At 35.5% G+C, this 14502-nt stretch overlaps 1 protein-coding gene across 1 annotated transcript; it reads left to right on the forward strand.

Moving 5' to 3' along the window:
• Positions 1 to 1093: 1093 nt before the first annotated feature.
• LOC108988565 (calcium-transporting ATPase 2, plasma membrane-type-like) lies at positions 1094 to 8200 on the forward strand. The gene is made up of 7 exons (XM_018961869.2): positions 1094 to 1576; positions 3684 to 3738; positions 3819 to 5764; positions 5873 to 6031; positions 6242 to 6413; positions 6525 to 6823; positions 7836 to 8200. The coding sequence occupies exons 1-7, from the start codon at positions 1394 to 1396 to the stop codon at positions 8073 to 8075; spliced, it is 3054 nt and encodes a 1017-aa protein (XP_018817414.2). The 5' UTR covers positions 1094 to 1393; the 3' UTR covers positions 8076 to 8200.
• The last annotated feature ends 6302 nt before the right edge of the window (positions 8201 to 14502 follow it).

A 14502-nucleotide genomic window follows, 5' to 3' on the forward strand; every position in this document is an offset into this window, starting at 1 on the left:
TCGACTGCTTTATCGGAACAAAATAAAATCTTCCGAAAAAAAAAAATTCCATTCGAATGCTATCAAACAGTTTTCTCTAAGAGTAATGCTAGAGAGAAGTCACTATAACAGTGCACACTTTGCACTCACTGCGTGGTTACTTCTAGTTGATTGTTTCCAATACTCACTTAAGGATATGTGTGGTCTAGATGATGCCACATCATATGTACAAAATAGATGCTCCTAATAGTAATTTCTATCTATATTTATTCTTTCTCTAATTTATCTTAAAAAATATTTTTTGAGACAAAAATCAAATTCTCGTTTCAAAAAACCTTATGAGGTAATGATTTTTTAGATGAATTTGCGACCTTTTTTTTTTTTGGTTCCAGAAAAAGTTTTGGGACGAAACAGTAGTTTTTGGGTCGAAGAGTCAAAATATTGTAGTGTTCTCTCTTGTCCAGTTGTAATAAACGGAGTGATTTTATAATCATACTTAGGTATAGAGATTACTTTCCAATTGCCACCTCATATCCGTTCTATCTAATCCCCAAATAAACAAACAAAAAAACAAACAAAAATGATTAGAAACAGCCTAAAGGTTAGGTTTACAATTTTCAGTAGCCCGAATAATACGCATTGAATTCTTTAATTATCAAATCCCGCTTTACAATTATGTTTTAAGAGTAATGCTACGTACAGTCGTGAAATGCGCAAACGTCGTGCAGTCGCTTTGAAAAAGAGTGGGGTCTACTATTAAAAAATTAATTTCTTTTCAGGTGGGTCCCTTATTTATTCACTTTTTTCAAAACGACTGCACGGCGACTGCACGCTCACAACTGCAAGTATCATTTCTCATGTTTTAAATAAGAGTAATAACTCACTTTACACAAATACATTCATTTTAAAATTATTAAAAAAATAAAAAGAAAATTACTTATATCATTACTTGGCATTAGCAGCAACGTTAGCGCTTTGACCACGCTCATTCCGTCCCTTTAAACCCGGACGAAGAAACACTGCACGGAAGAGACCGTTATTTTCTCTCTCACAATTGATGCAACCAATTTCGGATGCAGTATTTTCTATCCTCGTCCCCAATCTCAAGCAAACCAGACTGAACCAATCTACATTCCGAAAGCTCATCGATATTTCATTTATTTTCACTTTTGTCACTTTCTTCTCACTCAACTCTGTTTTTCGCAGAAGCCTCGTTGAAATTTCCTACGCACTAACAGTCAAGTACACACCGCGTTTACGGTAAAATCTTTGTAATTTCTAACTACAGCTGCTGTTCCCAGATCTGCTATTTATAACGGGAAACGTGGCGCTGGTTGTCTAAATACGAAGAAGGAGAAGAAGATTAGAAGAAAAGAAAACAACGAACTCGGACATTGAAAAGCAGAGGAAGGAAATGGTGGTGGAGAGCTATTTGAACGAGGATTTTGGGGGAGTGAAGTCGAAGCACTCTTCGTCAGAGGTGCTTCAGAAATGGAGGGACGTCTGTTTTCTGGTGAAGAACCCGAAGCGAAGGTTTCGCTTCACTGCCAATCTCTCCAAGCGTTCCGAAGCTGCCACTATGCGCCATAATTATCAGGTCTGATCTCCACCCTCTCCCAATTTTTTTTACGTAATAAAATCAACCTGTTCTTCTCGTGTATAATAATGTCCGCAGCATATTAGATTTTATCGATCCACTCATTTTTGTTGTGAACATATTTAAATAGCAGATATACGAGTGACATATAATAGATAAAATATACTTTAATTACAAAAGGATTATATAAAACTAAACCACAAAATGATACATGTGATACGTTATATTGTAAAATTATATTTATTATAAAGAAGATCTAATAAATTTTATAAAATTACATCAGTTTGTGATATTATTTTGTGTAATCTTGAAATGATAACATGGCTTGATGTCCATTAACAGCATAAGCGCTATGTTTTTATTTTTTATTTTTTGTGTGAAAAATACGTCTTAAAATTACATACGGTTCCCGTTGGATTCTGTCTTGTAAATTCTCCATGATCCATCTAAACTGTTGAGGAGTTTCTCAATGATAAAAAGAATGATATCATGATAATACTAATGCCACGTATGCCACATGTCAATTTCTCATTAGAAAGTTAATCGGACGGAAGTATCTAAGGTTGTGTTTGGATGTTGAAGTGAGTTGAGTTGAGATGATAAAATATTGTTAGAATATTATTTTTTAATATTATTATTATTTTGAAATTTGAAAAAGTTGAATTGTTTATTATATTTTGTATTGAGATTTGAAAAAATTACAATGATGAGTTGAGATGAGTTTGGTAACCAAACTCACCCTAAATCTAATTGCCAGCTTTTTAAAATTCATATATTAATGTTGCGAAAGTTAAAAATCTAAATCTAAATTTGTAAAAATATGAAATCCATATATTGATTTTCCATGGCTCGTCACGAAGACTTACATGATCCTCCGTGGCAAGCTTTACCTATCAAGGTTAAGGGTGTAAACAATTCAAGTTCGAGCGAATAGTGGGTAGTCAAGTCTCGTTCATTTAATTTTTATTCGGACATGAGTCGAGCTCAAATTTTTTATCAAGTTGGATTTTATGTTCGCGAATAGCTCGTTTGACATTCGAGTGAGTTCGAATATGTTCACGAGCTGATTTAGATAAAATAAATTATTTATGTTGCATTTTATATATTTATCTAAACCTTTTGTCAAATAAATTTTGACTTTTTGCTAATATTTTTTTTTTTTTATCAACAATTAGATTCATAAGGGTTCGAGTAACATTTTTAGAATTAGGAATATGATTTGCTCTGATCTTTGAATATTTTAAATATTCTCGATATATCTATACAAGTCAAATTTGGTAAGAGTTGAATCGTTTAAAAATCGATTATAGTTTTATGTTTATTACACTAATTGAGCCGAATTTGATCAAACCGAGCTTAAGCTGCTTGTCCAATGGTATTGTTTGTTTACAACCCTAATCAAGATGGTCAGATCAAGTCATGGAAGAACAATCCTTAGGAGGGAATACTTTCTAGCGAAATTACGGAGATCTATTTACACGAGATAAAATATGATGCATTTACACGATTTCACACGTAATATCTAGAGAATTGTATAAGCGTGGTCTGACATAAATCACATAAATGGTTTTTTTTTTATGTAATTATTTCGTATATTTTTATTTTAAATATAAAATGTTGAACATTTTGTAACGTAAAAATTCTTGGTGGAATCATCGGTGAGTGGTGACATGAGCTTGACCCTAAACAGAGAAGCTGAAGTGGGTTTATAAAATTCTCAGAGAAGAATCAGAACTTTGGCATAACTAGGAGAGCACAATGCCACTCGTGTCATGTAGATATTAGTCTTTTAAGCCTCATTACACGATCATGAAGTGGACGGATAAGGCTAAAAGTACTTTGGTTACTTCTTAATGCTGACAATAGTTCTATGAACTCCCAACAAAAGTACATATTTTGATTGACACCAGTTACTCTTTCAGTTCTTCTTGATCTTGTTGTTAAGGTTTAAGTTCCCTGATCTCTTTATTTGTGCAAAATAGAATCCCCATACCTGAATTCTTTTGTGCTCACGGTTACCAAATACCAAATCGTACCCGGATTACGCTATTAACTTGGTTCAAAGTTGGGAGACTAACTAGTTTTCTATCTTGATTACTTATTGTAGGAGAAGTTAAGAGTTGCCGTTTTGGTTTCTAAAGCTGCATTTCAATTCACTCTAGGTAAGTTTTTTCGACCTTAAAATAAATTTAGATTATGTTATGTTGAAAGAGTTTCCAATCTGACTTTGGGATATCTGCAGGTGTGCAACCAAGTGACTACACTGTACCTGAGGAAGTTAAAGCTGCAGGTTTTCAGATTTGTGGTGATGAATTGGGTTCTATAGTTGAAGGTCATGATTTTAAGAAGTTAAAATTTCATGGTGGAGTAGATGGTATCGCAGAAAAGCTATGCACATCAACCAACAATGGACTAAGTACTGATAGTGATTTAAATCGAAGGCAAGAGATATATGGCATCAACAAATTTATTGAGAGTGAAGGACGGAGTTTCTGGGTATTTGTTTGGGAAGCCCTTCAAGACATGACTCTCATGATCCTCGGCGTGTGTGCTTTTGTGTCTTTGATCGTCGGCATAACTATGGAAGGATGGCCAAAAGGGGCCCATGATGGCCTTGGAATCGTCGCAAGCATCTTGTTGGTTGTCTTTGTCACTGCAACAAGTGATTATCGTCAATCTTTGCAGTTCAAGGACTTGGACAAGGAGAAACAGAAGATTTCTATTCAGATTACACGAAATGGTTATAGGCAGAAAATGCCAATATATGATTTACTTCCTGGAGATATTATACATCTTGCAATTGGGGACCAAGTCCCCGCAGATGGGCTATTTGTTTCGGGATTTTCCGTGCTGATTGATGAATCAAGTTTAACAGGGGAGAGCGAGCCTATAATGGTGAGTACTGAAAATCCTTTTCTTCTCTCTGGAACAAAGGTCCAAGATGGATCATGCAAGATGATGGTAACCACTGTTGGGATGAGGACTCAATGGGGAAAATTGATGGCGACTCTTAGTGAAGGTGGAGATGATGAAACCCCATTGCAAGTGAAATTGAATGGAGTGGCCACCATTATAGGTAAGATTGGCCTTTTCTTTGCGGTTGTGACTTTTGCAGTTTTAGTGCAAGGATTGCTAAACCGTAAATGGCAAGAGGGAACTCATTGGAGCTGGTCTGGAGAAGAAGCATTGGAAATGTTGGAATTTTTTGCGGTTGCAGTTACAATTGTTGTTGTTGCTGTTCCAGAGGGGCTGCCATTGGCTGTAACATTGAGCCTTGCCTTTGCCATGAAAAAGATGATGAATGAGAAAGCACTCGTGCGCCACTTGGCAGCTTGTGAGACCATGGGATCAGCCACAAGTATTTGTAGTGACAAAACTGGGACACTCACCACGAACCACATGACTGTCGTGAAGTCATGCATTTGCATGAATGTCAAGGAAGTAAGGGAACCCAAGGATGCCTTTGGCATGTACTCTGAACTGCCAGATTCTGCTGTGAAACTTCTGTTACAATCGATATTTAACAACACTGGGGGAGAAGTTGTAGTTAATAAAGCTGGCAAATCTGAGATACTGGGAACTCCCACTGACACTGCTTTATTAGAGTTTGGCTTGTCACTTGGAGGGGATTTTCAGGCTGAGCGTCAAGCATCTAAACTTGTTAAAGTTGAGCCATTCAACTCTGTGAAGAAACGGATGGGGGTAGTGGTGGAACTGCCTGAAGGAGGTTTTCGAGCTCACTGTAAAGGTGCTTCGGAGATAATTCTAGCCGCCTGTGATAAGGTGATCAATGCAAATGGTGAGATTGTCCCCCTAGATAAAGCACGCGTTAACCATCTTACTGACACAATTAATCAATTTGCTAGTGAGGCTCTTCGAACTCTCTGTCTTGCCTATATGGAACTTGAAAATGGGTTCTCTGTAGAGAATCCTATTCCAGTTTCCGGCTACACTTGTATAGGAATAGTTGGAATTAAAGATCCTGTACGTCCTGGTGTCAAGGAGTCTGTTGCAATTTGCCGTTCAGCTGGAATTACTGTACGAATGGTTACAGGAGACAATATTAATACTGCAAAGGCAATAGCTCGGGAATGTGGGATTCTCACAGATGATGGTTTAGCAATTGAAGGTCCAGACTTCCGGGAGAAGAGTGAGGAGGAAATGCTCGAACTAATTCCTAAACTTCAGGTGCTTTCTTCATTTTTATTTACAAAACATATTCAAACCAATTGGATCAGTCAGTAGTGAGTGAATTTTGCTCAAATCACTGATACGGAGTTTCCACTTTTTCTATAGGTGATGGCTCGATCTTCACCTCTAGACAAGCATACTCTGGTGAAGCACTTGCGTAACTCACTTGGTGAGGTGGTTGCTGTAACCGGTGATGGAACAAATGATGCCCCGGCACTTCATGAAGCAGATATTGGACTGGCAATGGGCATTGCTGGAACTGAGGTAAGTACTTTATAGTGCTTTTGTAGTGGACGATTTATATCACTGCAGGGACTGCTCCCCTCACAGATTGGTCGTTGTTCTGTCCATATTTCTTTAAATGATGGCGCAGTTGTAGTACTCTCATTGCTTCGAGTTTTTTTAGTCATTTCTTTTTGGTTTCTTATATAACAACACTCTTAACAATTCCCACTAATCTTTACTGAATTTTAGGTGGCTAAAGAGAGTGCTGATGTTATAATTCTGGATGATAATTTCTCCACAATTGTGACAGTGGCCAAATGGGGACGTTCAGTTTACGTCAATATTCAAAAATTCGTACAGTTCCAACTGACTGTTAATGTGGTTGCATTGATCGTTAACTTCTCTTCAGCTTGTCTGACAGGTTAGAAAGCATGCATGCTCCATCTATTTTCATCTTGAGCTTGCCTTCCTTCTTGTCAAGAAAAACATTGTCCTATGTCCGCTTATGCCTTTGCATGAAATCATACTTCAGGGACTGCTCCCCTCACAGCTGTTCAGCTATTGTGGGTCAATATGATCATGGATACACTGGGAGCACTTGCACTTGCAACTGAACCTCCAAATGAAGATTTGATGAAGCGTTCACCAGTTGGAAGGAAAGGGAACTTCATCAGTAATATCATGTGGAGGAATATCTTGGGGCAATCTTTATATCAGTTTCTAGTAATATGTTTGCTTCAGACAAAGGGAAAAGCAATATTTCATCTTGAAGGCCCAGATTCAGACCTGATCCTGAACACACTTATTTTCAACACTTTTGTTTTTTGCCAGGTAACCTTTTCTGAAAGGCCTATGAGCTCTGAATTTTTCTTTTTAAGAAGTTAACAGTACCTAATCTTATTAACAAACTTCCCATTTTGGCAGAGGAATACATTTGACAAGTAAGAGCTTAACGGTTACAAAGAATCACACGTATAAAATTAAAAAAAAAAAAAAAAGGTTGCAATGAATCATAAAACCAAGCTCTGAAAACAAACTATAAAAATTACAGTAATGCTATTGTGAAAGTGGACATAAAACTACTAAAAGTGCAAAAATATAACCAGTTGATAAAACTAGAACTAGACAATATGAAGAGTTTGAGGCAGCTGTGAGACAAAGGAAGTCATCTACTGCTTGAAGCAGGAAATTCCTGCTCTATCCATTGCAAAGATGTTCATCATTTGCTTAGGAAGTTGGAAAAGAGAGGAAACAAACAGTATTACCAAATGGACCATAGTTAACTCAACCATCAACCAGTACATATTCTTCTCTATAGACATTGTATTTCTATAGACGTACAAATGTCTATAGAGAAGAAAATATTGCATTGTTGTCAGCTCGACCGTATAAGGGAGGATTTGTTGTAAACTATGTTTGAAATGGTATAATGTGCTATATGAATGTATATAGGGATAGACTAATTTGCTTGAACAGCTCTGTTGTTGAGGACTAAGGGTGACATCCCATGCACATATAAACACTAAATGTGGAAGTAGATATGTGCTGACACAACCAATTCTGTTTTCAATTTCGACATCAAGTAAGAACTTTTAAGTTTCTGTTTGTGATTTCCTTATTATCATCTAATAATTATAACAAAATCAAGGCTTTAACCATCTTTTTCATAGAGTGAGTTCATACATTATGCAGTTTGTTTCTACTTTCCAGAGGAATTATAGTACTTTTGTCATTTTGTCTTAAAACACAGATGTAGCCTTTTTCTGAATCGAGATTTAGTGCATGAGTTCATTATATCAGATATCTTTAGCTTACGAGAAGCTGACTTCATTTGATTCTGCAGGTTTTTAACGAGATAAGCTCACGTGAGATGGAGGAAATAGATGTTTTCAAAGGCATACTCAAAAATTATGTTTTTGTGGGCGTCCTCAGCTGCACTGTTCTCTTCCAAATCCTAATCATTGAGTATCTGGGCACATTTGCAAACACATCGCCTCTCACTTTGTCACAATGGTTTCTTAGTGTAGTCATTGGATTTTTGGGCATGCCAATTGCTGCTGCCTTAAAGATGATCCCCGTTTGAGCTACTTGATGGGTCATTGATCTTGTTGTTCTTTGAATTAAACGTACACTCCTGTCAATGATGGTTTCTACTTAATTTGTAAAGTTGCTAGTAAATTAAGTCATGGATATTCCTCTTTCCCTTTCCTCCACCCATCTTGTTGTGGTCTTGATCTAATTAATCCTCTGACCACTATAGCGGAAGATTTACAATCGATTAGTTGTTGGAAATATTTTTAAAATAATTAATTATATATTATATCTATTAATAATATTTTTTGATTGATTTTAGAAGTTGTGAATTATTTTGGAAGGAGAGAAGTTATGAAAAGCTTATGACGGTTATACTATTTTGTGTTTATTTGCATACCATAAGCCTTTAATTGGATTAGTGGTATTGAGGCTTCCTATTTAATCCATTGAACTATATTTGAATCACACCTCTTCCAAAGTAGTAGTTTTGTTGATTTATGAAGACGCATCTCCAAGAGACATGCAGCACCAGGGCATGCATGCGTGAGGCTGCTCCATGAAGTGGTGCAATGCATGGACAAGTAAGGTGGGGCGTGCCAAGCAAGGCAATGCAATGCTTGAAAAAATGAGAAAATAAAATTTCCAAAGCGCACACCCCATGATTCGAACTGGTGCCAACAAGTTGGAGAAGTAACAAAGCAACATTGTTGTGTCATATGGCAACATGCACAATATATGTACCTATTCTGAACAGTTTTTGTTCACAACCTTTGGTCATCTATAAATAGACCCATTGGCCTGTCATTTGAGCATCTAGAATTCAATTTCGAATTCTCTCTCTCGCTCTCTCTCTCTCTCTCTCTCTCAAAATTTTCACTTCGTCAAAACTTGTTAGAACTTGTTAGGATCTGTTTGTTCTCGAAAGAACATATTTCTAATTTCTTGGTTAAATAACAAAATTTGAGGGTATTTGAGGGCTAATTTCATGCGTGCATAACGCAGTTAGACAAATAGACTTGTTTTGAGTTTCATTGTATCTTGGAGACAAATTCGCTTGTATCCCTTGTGCATACTGTTATTGGTGGGAGCAAATATTGTCTTAAAGAAAGCGACATTATAACGCACCTTGAAGTAAACTTTTCTCTCACTATTGTCTCTTTTGTAGCCCCTTTGCACCAACAATCTTAAGACAATATTTGAATGGCACATAGTTTGAGAGAGTTTGCTGTAGACTTTGTTAAACTCGAACATTTTGATGAAGCCAATTTTCGGTCTTGGCAAAAGAAGATGCATTTTCTCCTGGCCAGTCTTAAAGTGGTGTATGTTCTAACCACTCTTAGGTCGTCTGCAAATGAGGATGAGACAATTGCTCAAAGTCGAGCAAGAATCAAGTGTGAACAAGACGACTACATCTACAAGGGTCATATCTGCAATGCAATGTCTGACACATTGTTTGACGCTTACCAGAACAAAGCAACTGCCAAGGATCTGTGGGACGCACTTGAGGCTAAGTATATCTTAGAAGATGCTACAAGTAAGAAATTTCTGGCTACCAAAATTTTCAGTTATAAAATGGTAGACTCTAGGCCTATTGTTGAATAATTCAATTCACTCAACACAATATAAAGATGGATGATTCTAAATTAGTTTCATCCATTATCGATAAACTTCTTCCATCATGGAAAGACTACAAAAGAAATCTGAAGTATAGAAAAGAGGAAATGTCTCTGGAAGATCTAAGTCAACATCTTCGTATAGAAGAGGAAATAAGGCTTAGAGATGGTAAGGAAGAGCGTGATTCTTTGACCTCCAATATGCATATGGTAGAGGAAGGGAAGACCCACAAAACTAGACAACCCAATCAATCTGGATATGAAAATCGGAAGAGAAATAATAATTTTGGAAGAAAACAAAATTACTTCCAAAGTAAGAATCAGAAGAAACTGAGTGTAAATTACTTCCATTGTGGAAAGTCAGGCCATTACAAAAGAGATTGTCGTTTCCTTAAAAAGAAACAACAAAACTCTAACTCCAAAGAGAATTTTGTGGCCATGATTTCTGAGGTCAATATTCTCGAAGAAGACAATTTTTGGTGGATTGACTCAGGAGCAACACGACATGTTTGCAAAGATAAGAGTTTGTTTAAAAAGTATGAGTTGAAAGAAGATGGATGTGTTATCTATATGAAAATTCATCCACTGCTACAGTTAAAGGCAAAGGCACAATAGATTTGGAGTTTACCTTTGGAAAAATGCTTACTCTCAGGAATGTATATCATATACCAGAAGTTAGGAAAAATCTTGTATCTGGTAGTCTTCTGAATAAGTATGAGTTTAAATTAGTCTTTAAATCAGATAAATTTGTTCTGACAAAAGGGGGTAATTTTGTGGGGAAGGGATATATGAGTGGGCATGTTCAAAACTAATATTAATAATAAAGTGAATGTTTCTGCTTATATGCTTGATTCATATTCTTTATGACATTGTTGTTTAGGACATATTCATGCTAGAAGACTTGATGACATGGTTAATTTAACTTTAATTCCTAAATATGCCAAAGATACGATAGATAAATGTAGAATATGCATGCAAACAAAAATTATAGGAAAACCTTTTTCTAGAGTAGATAGAACTTCATCTTTATTGCAATTAATACATAGTGATGTATGTGACATGCATAGCACGCCTACTAGAGGAGGTAAAAAATATTTTGTTACTTTTATAGAAGATTTCTTTAGATATTGCTATTTTTATTTGATGCATTCGAAAGACCAAGTTTTGGTTCATTTTAAGGCATATAAAAATGAAGTAAAAAATCAATGTGACATCAAAATAAAATGTTTTAGATCCGATAGAGGAGCTGAATATCACTTTCCTGCTTATTGTGAATCTGTAGGTATTATTTATTAAACTATTATGGCTTACACTACAACAAAATGGAGTGGCGAAAATGGCAAGTAGAACTTTAGTAGAGATGGTTAATGTCATGCTTACTAATTCTGGTTTAAACAATAGTTTTTGGGGAGAAGTTGTGCTTACAGCATGTTATATTTTGAATAGAATACCCCATAAGAAAACTAAAGTTTCTTCATATGAACTATGGAAGAAACGAAAACTAAACTTAAATCATTTTAAAGTTTAGGGTTGTTAAGCCATAGTTAGATTAGCTGAACCTAAGATAAAGAAGGTAGGACAAAAAGCCATTGAGTGCATTTTCTTAGGTTATGCACATCATAGTGTTGGCTATAGATTCTTAGTTGTGGAACTTAACGGTTCTGTTGACGTCAATACAGTGATTGAATCCAGGGATGCTGAAATTTTTGAAAATAGATTCAGTGCAATTTCATTTTTTAATGATAAAATAGTGGAATTAGAAAGATCACTTGAAAATAATGATGAATCTGGTGAACCATTTGAACCAAGAAAGAGTAAACGAGTCAAAACTGAAAAGTCATTTGGACCAAATTTTATTTTGTACTTGGTAGAGGGTACAAGAGATTCTTCTTGTAATCAAATCATGATTACACATAATGTTGAGAATGATCCTATGACGTATGAAGAGGCTATGAAGTTTTAGGATGTAGCTTTTTGGAAAGAAGCTATTAATGATGAAATGGATTCAATCATGGGTAATAATACTTAAAAATTAGTAGATTTACCCCCTCATTCGACACCTATTGGTTGCAAATGGATTCTTAAAAGGAAACTGAAAGTAGATGGAACAATTGAAAAGTTTAAAGCAAGACTAGTAGCAAAGGATTTTACCCATAAAGCAGGGTTAGTTTATTTTGATACCTACACACCAGTTGTTAGGGTTGCTACTATCATAACTTTAATTGCCTTAGCAGCCATCTACAAGTTTGGAATCCATCAAATGGATGTTAAGACTGTCTTCTTGAATGGTGAGTTAGAAGAAGAAATTTATATGGAATAACCTGAGGGGTTTGTTATGCTTGGCCAAGAACATAAAGTTTATAAATTGGTTAAGTCACTTTATGAACTTAAACAAGTACCAAAACAATAGCACGAAAAGTTTGATAAATCTATAGTGAACAATGATTTTAGGATACATGAATCAGATAAATGTGTCTACAACAAGTTCAATGGAAATAAAGGTGTTATAATATGCTTATATGTAGATGAAATATTGATTTCCGGCACTGATAATATGAGCATTGAAAGTATTAAGAAATTTTTGTCATCTAATTTTGATATGAAGGATTTGGGTATTACAAATGTGATTTTGGGTATTAGAATTATAAGAAATAATAATAGTATAATTCTAACTCAATCACATTATATTGAGAAAATATTGAAAAATTTTAATCATTTTGATTGCAAACCCATGGTTACACCTTTTGATTCAAATTTAAAATTGTATCCTAATATTGGGAGAGCAGTGGATCAACTTGAATATGCTAGAGTTATTGGTTGTCCAATGTATGCTATGACGTGTACTAGACCTGATATTACATTTGCAGTGGACAAACTTAGTAGGTATACTAGTAACCCTAGTCATATTCTTTGGATAGCTGTACAAAGAATTTTAAAATATTTACGAAAAACCATAAATTATGGTATTGAGTACAGCGGATTTCCTTCGGTAGTAGAAGGATACATGGATACCAGTTGGATAACTGAGCATGATGATCACAAATCAACCAGTGGGTGGATATTCACCCTTGGTTGAGGAGCAATCTCCTGAGGATCAAAGAAGTAGACATGCATAACTGACTCTACCGTGGCAATAGAGTTTATAGCATTGGCTTCTTGTAGCAAAGAGGTAGAGTGGCTGAGAAACTATTGATAGAAATTTCGATTTGGCCAAAACCAATGCCACCAATATCTTTACATTGTAACAGTCAGGCTACATTGTCGCGGGCTTATAGCCATATATATAGTGGCAAGTCTAGGCATATTGGTTTAAGACATAACTATGTGAGACAATTACTCACAGATGGAGTAATTACAATTGATTTTGTGAGATCTTGTCAAAATTTGACAGATCCATTAAGTAAAGGACTTGCAAGAGATTTGATGTGGAAGACATCATAGGTGTGGAAGACATCAAAGGGGATGCTTTAAAGCCTATACAATAAAATCACCAATAATGGAAACTCGACTCAACTCTTGAACATACCAAGACTAGAATTCAATGAGCAAAGTACATTATATATTCGTGATTTGCAAGCACTGTAATATTTAAATTAGTTCTCGAACTAATTTATCATCCCAAGGTTTGAAGTGTTTGGTATTGTAATGAAAAGGAGAGGCTATGCAATATGCTCTTAATAGACTTATAACATGATTATGTTAAAGTATTTAGTTATAGGACACTTTCGATAAGTCTACCTATATGAGTGTCGGGGGTGGTACCGCCTCCTATGCAAATTAGGTTTGTTCTCTAGAGCGCTCATGAAACCAGGATATTGACACAAGGTCAATCCACGTGTCAGCTTTTATGAACCACCTACCAAAGAGAAGAAAATTTATATGTGAGATATATCCGGCTAATTGTATAAAATCGCTAGTTCAAAACATGTCTACTATGTCATTCTGCTTAGCTTTGATGTATTTTCACTATGTGAAAGTTCAAATCCAAAAGGCACCTTCATTTATGTATGCGTTTTCTTATTCTAATTAGGATGTATTTTGAAAATGGTGGAGGATTGTTGGAAATATTTTCAAAATAATTAATTATATGTTATATCTATTAATAATATTTTTGGGTTGATTTTGGAAGTTGTGAATTATTTTGGAAAGAGAGAAGTTATGGAAAACTTATGACGATTATACTATTTTGTATTTGTTTGCATACCATAAGCCTTTAATTGGCTTAGTGGTATTGAGGCTTCCCATTTAATCCATGGGATTGGGTTCGAATCACATCTCTTCCAAAGTAAGAAGTTTTGTTGATTTATGAAGAGGCCTTTCCAAGAGACATGCAGCCAGCACCAAGGCATGCATGTGTGAGGCTGCTCCATAAAATGGTGCAACGCATGGGCAAGTAAGATGAGGCGTACAAGACAATGCGATATTTGGGAAAATGAGAAAATAAAATTTCCAAAGCGCACACCTTATGGTTTGAACTGGTGCCAACCAGTTGGAGAAGTAACAAGGCAACATTGTTGTGTCATATGGCAACAGACACAATATATGTACCTATTCTAAACAGTTTTCAGCAAAACGAAAAGTCATAACTTTTCGTTCACAACTTTTGGTCATCTATAAATAGATCTATTGCCTACCATTTGAGCATCTAGAATTCAATTTCGAATTCTCTCTCTCTCAAAATTTTCGCTTCTTCAAAACTTGTTAGAACTTGTTAGAATCTGTTTGTTCTCGAGAGAACAGATTTGTAATTTCTTGGTTGAATAGCAAAATTTGAAGGCATTCGAGGTCTAATTTCGTGTATGCATATCACAGTTAGACAAATAGACTTGTTATGGACTTCATTATATTTTGGAAGCAAATTCG

Source organism: Juglans regia, chromosome 12 (assembly GCF_001411555.2).
Source record: "Juglans regia cultivar Chandler chromosome 12, Walnut 2.0, whole genome shotgun sequence".
NCBI lineage: Eukaryota > Viridiplantae > Streptophyta > Magnoliopsida > Fagales > Juglandaceae > Juglans > Juglans regia.

Excerpts from the sequence above, each read along its gene's own strand:
- LOC108988565 (XM_018961869.2), top strand. The coding sequence starts at position 1,394 with ATGGTGGTGGAGAGCTATTTGAACGAGGATTTTGGGGGAGTGAAGTCG. Across the intron at positions 1,577-3,683 it reads CTATGCGCCATAATTATCAG|GAGAAGTTAAGAGTTGCCGT; the intron begins GTCTGATCTCCA and ends TACTTATTGTAG. Across the intron at positions 6,414-6,524 it reads CTCTTCAGCTTGTCTGACAG|GGACTGCTCCCCTCACAGCT; the intron begins GTTAGAAAGCAT and ends ATCATACTTCAG.